The 13,004-nt window shown below is 40.6% G+C and overlaps 1 protein-coding gene across 1 annotated transcript in view; it reads left to right on the forward strand.

The window, feature by feature from the left end:
* The first annotated feature begins 1,084 nt into the window (after positions 1 to 1,084).
* SLC26A3 (solute carrier family 26 member 3) overlaps positions 1,085 to 13,004 on the forward strand; it is a 43,425-nt gene continuing 31,505 nt past the window's right edge. The window contains exons 1-7 of the mRNA XM_007944374.2: positions 1,085 to 1,215; positions 1,752 to 1,891; positions 3,150 to 3,260; positions 3,532 to 3,692; positions 5,100 to 5,264; positions 11,473 to 11,625; positions 12,271 to 12,353. Coding sequence (XP_007942565.1) covers positions 1,085 to 1,215; positions 1,752 to 1,891; positions 3,150 to 3,260; positions 3,532 to 3,692; positions 5,100 to 5,264; positions 11,473 to 11,625; positions 12,271 to 12,353 — 944 coding nt within the window. The remainder of the gene's footprint in view (positions 1,216 to 1,751; positions 1,892 to 3,149; positions 3,261 to 3,531; positions 3,693 to 5,099; positions 5,265 to 11,472; positions 11,626 to 12,270; positions 12,354 to 13,004) is intronic.

Genomic DNA, 13,004 nt, shown 5'->3' on the forward strand with positions numbered 1-13,004 from the left:
TTTTTTTTTTTTTTTTTTCCTTTTTTAATGGAGGGAGTGTGATAGGGTTTTCTCATTTGTAAGAAGAGAATAATAATGACAATAGCAAGTGTTTCAAAGACTTTTGAGAGCTAAATATTCATGTACATAAAAGGGTTTTGTAATGTTTTATACAAATGATTTTTTATAAGGTATGGCAAAGATTGTTGTTGTTGTTATGTGCTGTCAAGTCGGCCCAACTCATAGAGATCCCTCCTTGGGTTTCTGAGGCAGCATCACTACGGAAGTAGATTGCCCAACCTTCCTTCCAAGGAGTGCTGGTGGGTTTGAACCACCAGCCTTCTAGTTAGCAGTCAAGTGCCTTAGGCACTATGCTACCAGAGCTTCTATTTTGATTTATAGTAACCCCATGTGAGAGAGTAGAACTGCCTCATAGGATTTTCTAAGCTGTCATCTTCATGAGAATAGATCATCAGGTCTTCCTATAGAGTCTCTGGGTGGGTTCAAATCACCAACTTCTCAGGTAACAGTTGCATGCTTAACGATTGCACGACCAGGGCTCCTTACTACAAAGATTCTGACAGGTAAATTGGAACAGCTTCCACCTGAGTTAAGGGCAGTGACTAGTTAAAACTAATCTGTTCCAGTACTCCAGTGCCACACTTTGGAAACTTTTCTAGAAAAAAAAAATTTTTAAGTAAATACCTTCTCATGATAAGAAGAGCTCACTTTCACAAGTAAAAAATTGACTCATTGATTAATAAACTGAGTCAATTTTTACTGCTTTTTGGCAATCTTGTTTAAAAAGTAAAATAAAAGCTCATGTTTACTTACCCAAAGGACCTCTGTCCAGCTCATTGGAGTAAAAAGTGGTATCACTGTGGCAAAACACAATCTAGGTCCCTTAATCCTTCCTCTTTTGATCTCCGAAGGTGGTAACATTCAGTTCAGAGCTCACTCATCTGTAAATTGCATCACATTATCTCTGAGTTATTTAAGAAGCAAGCTCTGTTTGATTGCAGGCACTTTAACCTACCAAAGGCAAGAAGAAGGGTTCCCCACAACAGTTCCAAGGATCTTCCACTGACCACACAGAGAAGGCAAAATGATCGAACCCATTGGGAATCAATACATTGTGGCCAGGCCAGTGTATTCCAAAAATGCTTTCAGGGAACATCATCAGAAGAAATACAGACCTCATAAGACATTTCTGGATCATCTCAAAGAGTGTTTTAGGTAAGGTTTTTTTCAAGATACTAGCCTTAGGAATAAAAGAAGCACTTTCTCCTAAATTTGTAAGCTTTCAAACTCTCCTTTCTGGCTCTAGCCCATAATCTACACACTTTACTGGTTTCCCACAGATTCTTTTCATCTTTAGTTTCCAAACCTCCCACCCCTTACCAACATTGAGAAAGTAGTCTCTAAAATGAACACAGTCTTTCCAAATCTGACAACTAAGTAGATAGGGACAGAGGCAAATTCTCAATTGAAATGTTGCACAATTCAAGCTGACTGTGACAAATGAGCTCTAGTACACCTAAAGACTGACAGCACTTTTCTTTTAAAAAAAAGTTCTTTGGTGGTGGCCAGCGAGCAGCTGATATGGGTAAGGAGAAGAATGTTAGTGACTGTGAAAGTGCTAATTAATCTATTAAGCATTAATATAATATACTCTTTCCCAATGCAACTGCAAATCCTTCCAATCTTCCATCTGCAATGAGATGCTAAAACTAAATACTAGTTGACTGACCTGTGGATTTCAATGTTTTCAGCTGCTCCTCACAAAAGGCCAAGAGAATTGCCTTCTCTTTGTTCCCCATAGCATCTTGGTTACCAGCATACCGGATAAAGGAATGGCTACTCAGTGACATTGTTTCTGGGATCAGTACAGGGCTGGTAGCTGTACTGCAAGGTAACTACTTTCTTCAATTGAGCTATAATTCACATACCATAAAATTCACCCTTTAAAAATGTGCAAAGTTTTTTTAGTATATTAGTAAGGTTGTGCAACCATCACCACTGTCTAATTCCAGGACATTTTCATGACCGTCCCTGCAAAACTCTTACCTGTTAGCAGTCCCTCCCCATTCCTCCCACCCCATCTCCAAGCAATCACTTAGTCTGCTTTTTGTCCTACAGATTTGCCCATTCTAAACATTCCATATAAATGGAATCATACAATATATGGCTTTTTATGTATGTTTGTTTTTTCACTTAGCATCTTTTCATGGTTTGTTCATTTTGTCGCATGATGACTAACGATATTTAGTAAAATTTCCCCTGTAACATTGGCCATTTATATATCTTCTTTGGAGAAATGTATAGTCAAATACCTTCGTCCATTTTTTAATTGGGTTATTGGCCTTTTTATTGTCAAATCATGAGTTCTTCGTATGTTCTGGATGCTAAAGCCTTATAAAAAACTGATTTGCAAATACTTTCTCCCACTCTGTAGGCTGACTTTTACTTTCTTGACAATGCCCTTTGAAATATAAATTTTTTAAATTTTGATGAAGTCCAGTTTGTCTATTTTGTTCTTTGATTACTTATGATTTAGGCAACATATTAAGAAACTGTTGTCTAATCTAAGGTCACAAAGATTTATACCTATTTTTTCTTATAAGAATTTTATTGTTTTTGCTCTTACATCTTTGATCCATTTTGGGTTAATAAGCCCACTGCCACTTAGTTGAGTCTGACTCATAGCGACCTTTCAAGACAGAGTAGAACAGCCCCATAAGGTTTCCAAGGCTGTAAATCTTTACTGAAGCCGACTGCTGCCTCATCTTTCTCCCATGAAGTACCCAGTGGATTCCAACTGCTGACCTTTTGGTTAGCAGCACAAAGCCACCAGAGCTCCTTATTTTCTGTTAATGTTGTTGTTGTTGTTATGTGCCGTTCAGTCGGACCCGACTCATAGCGACCCCTCCTTGTGTTTCTGAGGCAGTATCACTACTGAAGTAGATTGCCCAACTCTTCTTCCGAGGAGTGGCTGGTGGGTTTGAACCGCCAGTCTTGTGGTTAGCAAGGCACTATACTACCAGAGCTCCCATTTTGTGTTAATAAGGTAACTTATTTTTAAAATTCAATCTTAAATACATAAAGAACCTAAACAGAACTTTTCTGATTGCTCTTGCACAAAATAAGGGCTCTACACTGTGTGTTTACAGGTCTAGCATTTGCTCTGCTGGTCAACATCCCCCCAAGCTACGGATTGTATGCAGCCTTTTTCCCAGTCATAATCTACTTCTTCTTGGGCACTTCTAAACACATATCTGTTGGTAAGTGAATTATTGAGTTGATTAATGCTCACATTGGTTTTGTTTTGTCTTGTTTTGTTTTTTTTAATGGATTCTATTAGCCACACATTCCATCAACTCCCAACTGGACATAGTCCAGGAGATGGATCATACATTTCCTGTAAGAATTAGGACAGAAGCTGGGGAAGGAGGGCAGAGTTACAGATTTTTATGTCCTCACATTATGACTGAAAGACAATTATGCTTTAGGGAGGCATATAATGACTACGATTTGTCCTCTGATATTAATTAGGTCCATTTCCGGTTCTGAGTATGATGGTGGGAGCAGTAGTTATGAGATTAGTCCCAGAAGCCAATGAAGCTACTGATAGTTTATTGACTAATGATACAGAAGTAGTGGACCAGAAGGTGATGGTGGCTGCAACGGTCACAGTCCTTTCTGGAATTATCCAGGTGAGCACTTTCTCATGAAACCTGTCCTCCGCAATCTACCTGTCCTGACCAGTACACATCCTAGTTTTTTCTCCCTCCTGTCAGCCTTCCCCACTCTTCCTATTGGTTGGTATCCTTCCTTTGATGACCTAGCCAAATAGTATATGAAGAGTCACTCACCACTACCAGAAGTAGAGGGGCAGATTTCTGTTGCAAAGGTGAGGGAGGGAACCCAGGTCTGGATAGAAGAAAGCGTGGGAACGGGAGGCACGCTGAGGAGTGAAATGCCTGATTCAATAAAATAACTGGGAATTGATAGTCAATGGAATAGCTCTGTAACCCACCAGCCACTCCTTGGAAGGAAGATGGGGCAATCTACTTCTGTAGTGATACTGCCTAGGAAACCCAAGGAGGGGTCGCTGTGAGTCAGGTCTGACTCAATGGCACATAACAACAACATTGCAGTATTAGTGACAGTGGTGGCTTTGAATTTTTTTCTCTCTAATTGTTTAGAAATTGTAACCTAAATGAAAGAAGTAGGGAGTTTGCACTTTGAACTATGCATATCGAAGATTTGGGAAAAGCTGACAAGGACTGTGAAGGCACCTAAGGCCTCACTCCCAAGCCACACCTGACACAGTAGCTGAATAATGAAAATCCCATAGAAATTTCAGGTTATCACCTAAGTTCATGGTTAGTGATATTATTCTATAAGATAGCTCCCTAAGAAAGAAAAAGTTGATTTCTACAAAGTAAGACACAGTGGTGTTTCCTATTGACAAGCACTGTGGTCAGTTCTTCAGAATACTTTACTCAACCTAGTGCTTTTGTGTGCCCATACTTCCAGTTGCATTCCATGAAAGACAGTCCAGGCATCCAAGGGAGGAGGAACCACCCAGTTCTCTTTATCGCAAAACACCTATGCTGTGAGGCAATTAACCACCTCTGTTCCCCAGTTAAAGCTGAGTACTTCTAATGTCCGGAGTAGACTTAACAATGTCCAGGGAACACAGTTAAGTATCTCAAATGCAAATCAAGCAACTTGTTTGAGGGAATATGAATGGACACTTGCCCTTCTATGCTGTGACAGCTAGAGAGTGTAACTAAATATCATGTGGGCAAATTTATGAGATAAGACTCTGCTATAAATGGTTTACGAGTCTTCTAAAGATCCTGAACTTCATGAGAAGGAGGGCAGGGCAAAATAAGCCCGCTACTTCCCGAAGGCATGCTAGATTTACATTGACCATGTACCATGTACCATTCCATGGAAGTGAGGAGGACCCTGAAAAGAGTTCCAGGAGGCGAGGGTGCCTGCTTCTTCAAGGCATAGAGGTGCAGGCCAACCCTTTTAAATCATTTAAATTGCTGATCCTTGACTTTGCTGAAGTGTCCTCCTAACAGAGGCCTTTGCCCTTCTCTTTCCAGTTGGCCATGGGGGCTCTGCAGATCGGATTTGTGGTGATATACCTGTCAGATTCCCTAATCAGTGGTTTCACCACAGCAGCTGCTATCCATGTTTTGGTCTCCCAACTCAAATTTATTCTTCAGCTGAGTGTCCCGGCACACAGTGATCCATTTTCAATTTTCAAAGTAAGTACTTCTCACGCTTAAAAAAGATTGAAATACATGAAACTCGCTATTCTGTTTCCAGAGACCTTTCCTTGAATGCCTTTGCCAAGGGGTTTACCTACAACTCACAAGGAATCAACGAGTTGTGAAATTTATTCACATCAAGAAAAAGTGGTCAAGAGAGCAACACTGAAAATCAACCACATCTACCACACAGCTCATGTTGCCAACAGGGATTAAGTGCCACTTCTTAAATTTTACTCTTAAGTATTTTCAAAATTTAAGTATATTGCTAAAAGCTTTAATATTTTGTCCCAAGTTTTTAAATTCTCCCATTTGAAAATTTCAGATAATTCTGCTAATTGAGTTAGAATGTTTCCCTATGTCTTAAAAAGCAGGTCTTGTTATTTTAGAACTGGGGCCCTTCTGAATCTTGTACAAGTCCTTGCTGATAAAGCAAAAGGAAATTGGCCAATATTTAAATGGAGTAATGGTTCTTCCACCTCCAGAAGATGCCCTGGAGAGCAGATAGTGTTCTTAGCACTTATGTCAAACAGTCTCTGGAGGTCTGGACAGAGCTTGCTTCAAACTAGAACCAACACTCTCTGCTCCCACCCAGAGCTGCTCCAGAAGCAGTGTGTCCTAGAGCCAGCTTGGACCTGCCTCCGGTGCTCTGGGCCCTTTGGATATGGATGTCAATTGGTTTCTAGAGGTCAGGCTGTGCAGGGCCTAGTTAGCCAGGAAATTTTTTCCAAAGGTGACAAGGAGTGTCAGCTGAGAAATGCAAAATGTCTGAAATTAAAAGAGGCCAGGAATTAAGGGGATGCATGCTAAGAAAAACTATTAGATATCACAGGTTACTCCCCTGAACAGAGCTGTAGTGATATTGTCAAAAAAAAAAAAAAAAGAATGTCTTAGTTACCTTGTGCCGCTATAACAGAAATACCACAAATGGATGGCTTTAAAAACAGAAGTTTATTTTCTCACAGTTTACGAGGCTAGAAGTCTGGATTCAGGGTGTCAGCTCTAGGGGAAGGCTTTCTCTCCCTTTGAGCTCTGGAAGAAGGTCTTTACTCTGAGATTCTGCTCCTGGGCAATCTTCAGGTGTCTTGGCATCTCTCTTCCCCTATTTCTGCTTAATGCTTCCTTGTTTGATCTCTTTTATATCTCAAAGAGATTGACTCAAGATACAACCTACACTAACCCTGTCTCATTAACATAACAAGACAACCCTTTCCAAAATGGGATTATAACCAAAGGCATAGAGGTTAGGATTTATAACACATATTTTGGGGGGGACACAATTCAATCCATAACATTCTACACTTTAGTCCCCAAAATTAATGTCCTTACAAATACAAAACACTTTCACCCTATAATATCATCTCAAAAGTCTTAAATCAACTCCAAATCCAAAATCTCATCTTCTGAAATATGTAAATCAAATGTGGATGAGACTTTAGGTGTTTTCATCCTGAGGCAATATTCCTCTTAATCTATGAACCTGTGAAACTAACCTACAAGTTATGTGCTTCCAAAAATTACAATGGTGGTACAAGGTAGACATTTCCATTACAAATGGGAAAAATTGGAGGGGAAAAAAATGGATAACAGGCACCAAAACCCAGCAGAACAAATTACATTAGCTCTCAAGGCTTGAAAATAGCCCTCTGTTCTCTGACATGAGCTGGGCAATGTCCCTGCTCTCCAAACTCTGGGTGTTGCTGTGCTTTCTGGGTTCATCTCTACCCTCACGCCCATGGAATGGCCACTCTGCTCCTGTGATTCTGGGCACCCATTCTCCTCGTCCATGTGAGTGGTGATGCCATCCATTCCCATCCCAACAAGCCCCTTAGCCATGGAAGCCCCACCCCCTCAGCTTCGGGCAGAGGCCCATCCCCCGGCACACCTTAATGGCAGCCCCCCACTCCGGAACCAAGTTGGCAAATATTCAGCTCTGAAACCTAGGAGGCTATGACCCCACCCTTTGAGAGTCAGGAGAAGATCGTGCCCCCACTCTTTGAAATTGAGAAGACCCTGCTTCCCATACTCTTTCCAACAGTTCTGCTGATCACTGAGGTCCTTTGGAGATAGTTCTTTTCTTTTTTTCGAGAATGTAGCTCCTTTGACCTGTTTCCTGCCTGTAGAATTGCAAGAGACAGACAGTTTTCTTTCCTTTTGTCCTGTCTGTAACCCCTTCAGTCTAAGCTGATGGGTTTTCTTCTGTGGTAGTTGGTTAAATCCTTTAGTCACAGGCTAAATTTCTTTAACAAAGGATTATGTAGCCACTTCCATGGTGAAGATTCTAGGACACGTGTCTTAATTTGTACACAGAATTTTTCAGATCTGTGAGTTCTGTTTTCACTTTGCACAGTTCATTTTTAAGTCCACCTCTTCCCTCTTTCATTTTACTGTAAGTGCAAGGAGAAACCATGTGTCCCCTTTAAGATCTTCCTCAGATATCTCCTTAGCTAAATTTCACTATTTTAGAAGTTCTATCTTCCACCAAACATTTGAACATAATTCAGACAAATTCTTTGCCACAGAACAAAAAGCAGTGCCCTACCTCTGTTGTCCAATCACATACTCATCCTTTTCTTTTAAAACTGCACCAGAAGCACATTTAATATCCACATTTCAAGCAACATCCTGTTTCTAGTGCCATTTATATTCTCTAAGACAATAGAGATGTTCTCTATAGCTCTCTTCACTTCCTTCTGAGCCCTTATCAGAATTGCCTTTGATGTCCATAGTTCTACCAACAGTCTCTTCAAAGCAATCTAGGCTTTTACTATTAAGCATCTTAAAACTCTTCCAGCCTCTTCCTATATTACCCAATTCCAAAACTGCTTCCACATTTTAGGTATATGATTCTGGCACCAAATTCTGTCTTAGTTATCTAATGTTGCTATAACAGAAATACCACAAGCGCATGACTTTAACAAACAGAAATTAATTTTCTCACAGTTTAGAAGACTGTTGTTGTTGGGTGCCATCAAGTCAGACCCAACTCATAGTGACCCCTTCTTGGGTTTCCGAGGCAGTATCACTACAGAAGTAGATTGCCCAACCTTCCTTCTGAGGAGTTGCTGGTGGGTTTGAACTGCCAGCCTTTTGGTTAGCAGTCAAGTGCCTTAGGCACTACACTACCAGAGTTTCTTTTGGAAGACTAGAAGTCTCAACTGAGGGTGCTGGCTCTAGGGTAAGGCTTTCTCTCCCTGTAAGCTATGGAAGAAGGTCCTTGTCCCTTCTGAGCTTCTGCTCCTGTGCAATCCTCATGTGGCTTGGCATCTCCCTTCCCCTATGTCTGCATACTCACTTGCTTGTTTACTCTCTTTTATATCTCAGAGGAGATTGACTCAACAAAAGTTTATGTAAAACGTCAACAACTTAACAATGTTGTTGTTATTTGCCGTCAAGTCAGCCTCGACTCATAGCGTCCCCTCCTTGGGTTGCCGAGGCAGTATCACTATGGAAGTAGGATTGCCCAACCTTCCTTCCGAGGAGTGGCTGGTGGGTTTGAACCGCCAGCCTTCTGGTTAGCAGTCAAGTGCCTTAGGCACTATGCTACCAGAGCTCCTAACAATAAAATGACAAATAATCCAATCATAAAACGGGCAAAGATTTGAATAGCCATTTCACCAAAAAGGACATTCAAATGGCCACAAAACACGTGAAAAGCAACATTAGCCAACAGAGATGCAAATTATAACCACAATGAGATACCATTGCACCCAGTAGGATGGCGAAGATTAACAAAACAGAAAATAACAAATGTTATGAGAATGTGGGGAAGTTGGAACCCTTATCTATTGCTGATGGCAATGCAAAATGATACAGCTGTTTTGGAAAATAATGTGACAGTTCCTCAAAAAACTAAAAATATGACCCAGCAATTCCACTCCTAGCTTACACACCCAAAAGACTTGAATGCAAAGACTCGACTCAAAAAGAGACTTGTCTACTAATGTTTATTGCAGTACTATTCACAATCACTAAAGGTGAAAGCAACATAAATGTCCACCAGTAGGTGAATGGATAAACAAAATGTTATACATACTTACAATGGCATACTACTCAGCCAGTAAAAGAAAAGAAACCTTGATATATGCCATAGTTGGATGGAGCTTGTAAACATTATGCTGAGTGAAATAAGTCAACCACAAAAGGACAAATACAAGTGAGATCACTTATATGTGGGGGAAAAAAAAAGACAAATGTATAAACACCAAAGGTTATTGCTGGTTACCATGGGTGGAAGGGAGTGGGAAAAGAGGGGTTAATGGTGATGGAAAAATGACATTGATTGAGGGTAGGATTGTACAGACAATTATTGTAATTGTTTTCAATAATTGTACGCCTGTAAAAAGTTGCATTGGCAAAATTTGTGTGATAGATATACTTAAAACAAAAAGAGAGAGAGAGAGAGTAGCTGTTTTAGCTGCTTATGCACAACTAAATACTTTATGGGATTTTGTTCCTTGGCTTGGAAATTTAGAGTCACGATTTCATGGTACATCCCAGTTAATTGGCCTAGTCACATATTTAGTCTTCTGCTCTACCTCCTAGTTGATTGTATAGTGCCCAAGATCTTAAAAGCTTGCAAGTGGCCATGCAAAGCACAAAAATTGCTCCCTATTCACCTGGAGAAACAGAGGAAGAAGGAGAATCAGGAATAAGAGAAGGCTATGGAATGTGGGAGCTCTGGTAGCATAGTAGCTAAGGCACTTGACTGCTAACCAGAAGGCTGGCAGTTCAAACCCACCAGCCACTCCTCGAAAGGAAGATGGGGCAATCTACTTCCGTGGTGATACTGCCTCGGAAACCCAAGGAGGGGTCACTATGAGTCAGGTCCGACTCGACGGCACATAACAACAACATGGAATGTGTGGCTAATTGCCTCTATGAACAACTGCCTCCTGTGCCATGAGGCCGGGAGAACTGAATGGTGCCTGGCTAGCATTACTGAACATTTTGATCAAAGATTCTATAGAAGAATCCTGATCACAAAGGGGAAGATGCAGAAAGGAATTTCAAATTCTTATGGACTCTAGAGTTTCTGGAGCCATGGAGGGTGGATGAAACCCTGACATTATTGCCCAGAGAATGTCTTCAAACCTTAAACCAAAAATATCCCCTGAAGTCATCCTAAAACTGAACAACAGTTTAGCTTAACCAGTAAAAATAGATCTGCCTTGAGCTTTATGCCCTTTTAAGAACTATCTGTATAGGATCAAACTGACAAAAGCAACTTGAAAGATTAGATAGGAAACTTGGGGGCAATGAGTTTATGTTAATGAGGGAAGAATAATTCTGCAAAGGAGAGAGAAAATGGTTGTGCAACTCTAAGAATATGATCACTGTCAGTACATTATTCATGTGGAAACTCTTGAATTGGTATATGTTTTGCTGTATATATTCTCAACAACAACTAAAGAAATAAAATTTAGGGGAAAAAAAGAGAGATTGACCCAAGATCCACCCTACACTAATCCTGTCTCATTAACATAACAAAGACAACCCATTCCCAAGTGGGGTTATAACCACAGGCATGGAGGTTAGGATTTACGGCATAAATATTTTGGGGGACATAATTCAGTCCATAACAATGACCAAAGACATCTAACAGCAAAAGAAGGAAAAATTTAAAATAAATAAATAAAGGAAAAACTATCCAATAAAATTTGGCATTAGCATAAGAGATTCCCAGTAAAATGCCAGAAGCATCCTTAAAGCGGTGGAATGCCCGCACAATGCTTGCTTTGTTGTTCCTTGCCCTCAAGTCAGCCCCCGCCTCCTGGCTAACTCAGGCGTGATTCATAGGGCTTTCAGTGGCTGCTTTTCAGAAGTAAACTGCCACACCTTTCCTCCTAGTCCATCTTGGTCTGGAAGCTTCACTGAAACCCGTACAACATCGTAGCAACACCCAAGCTTCCACTGACAGACTAGTGGTAACTGCACATGAGGTGTGCTCATTGGAAAACAAACCCCAGTCTCATAGGGAAGGCAAGAATTCTGTCACTCAACTGCCACTGTCCTCTGTTTGCGCACTTACCCTCCTCATACCTCCGCATTCGTCCTACAGTCTTGTGTTCATGGTTAACATGCTATCAATCTATGTCAGTACTTTTTCTTAGACATTAATGTTTATCTATTTTAAAATAATTAAGTGTTGAAACCAAATTACACATTAATATAGGACTTGAGTTTTTTGTTTTTACAATTTTAGGTTCTACAATCCATATTCTCACAAATAGAGAAGACTAATATTGCAGACCTGGTGACATCCCTGATTATTCTGTTGATTGTATTTGTGGTTAAAGAAATTAACCAGCGCTACAAAGCCAAGCTTCCAGTGCCCATTCCAATTGAACTTATCATGGTAACTGAACATCTTAAGACTTTCTCTCATAGTTCTTTAGTCTAGGGTGTTTTCATTGAAAGGCCTTCACCATTTGTTAAATCAGGAGGTTTTTGAGGGGCCAAGATGTCATCTCTGCAATTTCTAGGCATAATGCTGAGTCAGTCAGAATTTAATAATGTCCTTTTACACATTTCGATTTATTCTTTCCATGTAACACATGGATGGTGCACATAGCAAGACCTCTGAGAAGACATGTTGATAGATACATTTGAATTAGAGCTGTGGTTCTCAACCTGGCAGCAGTACATTAGAACTGCCTCAAAAACAAAGTAAAATAAAACTAGTTGCCCTGAGTCGACTCTGACTCCTAGAGATGCCTCCATAGAGTTTTCAATGGCTGATTTTTTTTTTTTTAAGTAGATCATCAGACCTTTCTTCCAGGGTGCCTCTGGGTACCTCCAGCCTCCCAGTTAACAGCCAAGCATGCTAACCATTTGCACCATTCAGGGATTCCAGAATTGCCTTTCTAAAAGTACCAAAGCCTGGGCCCAGAGATCCTTATTTAATAGGCCTAGGGGTGGGGTCTGGCAATGGTATTTTTTCAAAACAAGACTCTTCATTTCTTCTCAGATTTCTAATTTGGGCAATTTTGCAACTTTGCAGACTGTGATTGCAACAGGTGTATCCTATGGTTTTGACTTCAAAAACAGGTTTAATGTGGCTGTTGTTGGGAAGATGCAAAGTGGGTAAGTGAGTCTTTTATGATGGCATCTCTAAGCACTAATCAGACAGAGAGAGAGTCATGCAAACAAAAGTGCATGAACCCACGTCAGAACTCTCTCTTCCCCTGGAAGGAAGGTCCGCTTCTCTCCTAGGAAGGGATCACGAAAAATGTAGGAGTCCATAAGTTCTTAATATCAGAAAGTTTCTTCTGGAAGAACTCACAACCAGATAACGAGCAAGCACTCACGCTTGAGTCAAATTAGTGAAAGTAGAAAAACAGGCAACATAAATCCATTTCTCCTTATAAAGAAACACCAAATGAAACCGGATTTCTTTGTAAATGACTATAAACAGTAAGCAGTGTTTTGTTTGAGGTTCCTGGAGCCAAGTTCTGAAAGTTCAAAAGAGCCACTGCAGGAAGACCCGCACAGCACTTGAGCGATCCAGAGAGGCACACTCTGTCCTTCCTTATGATCACATTCAAAACAAGACCAGAGTGCCACTGCGGAAGGCTGGGAGGCCCAGTGTGTCCAAGGAATATTGAAAATGTATCTCATCATGTTTAATGGCTTGAGAAGGGAGATCCAGTTTTGTGCTCTCTTTTTTCTCTCTGCCCTCTGACCATAGGTCACATCATTTCTTCTAATTTGCTTACCAAAGGTTGCTTTCCTGTT

The sequence above is a fragment of the Orycteropus afer genome, unplaced genomic scaffold, assembly GCF_000298275.1.
Source record: "Orycteropus afer afer isolate SDZICR_OR568_19922 unplaced genomic scaffold, OryAfe1.0 scaffold00007, whole genome shotgun sequence".
NCBI lineage: Eukaryota > Metazoa > Chordata > Mammalia > Tubulidentata > Orycteropodidae > Orycteropus > Orycteropus afer.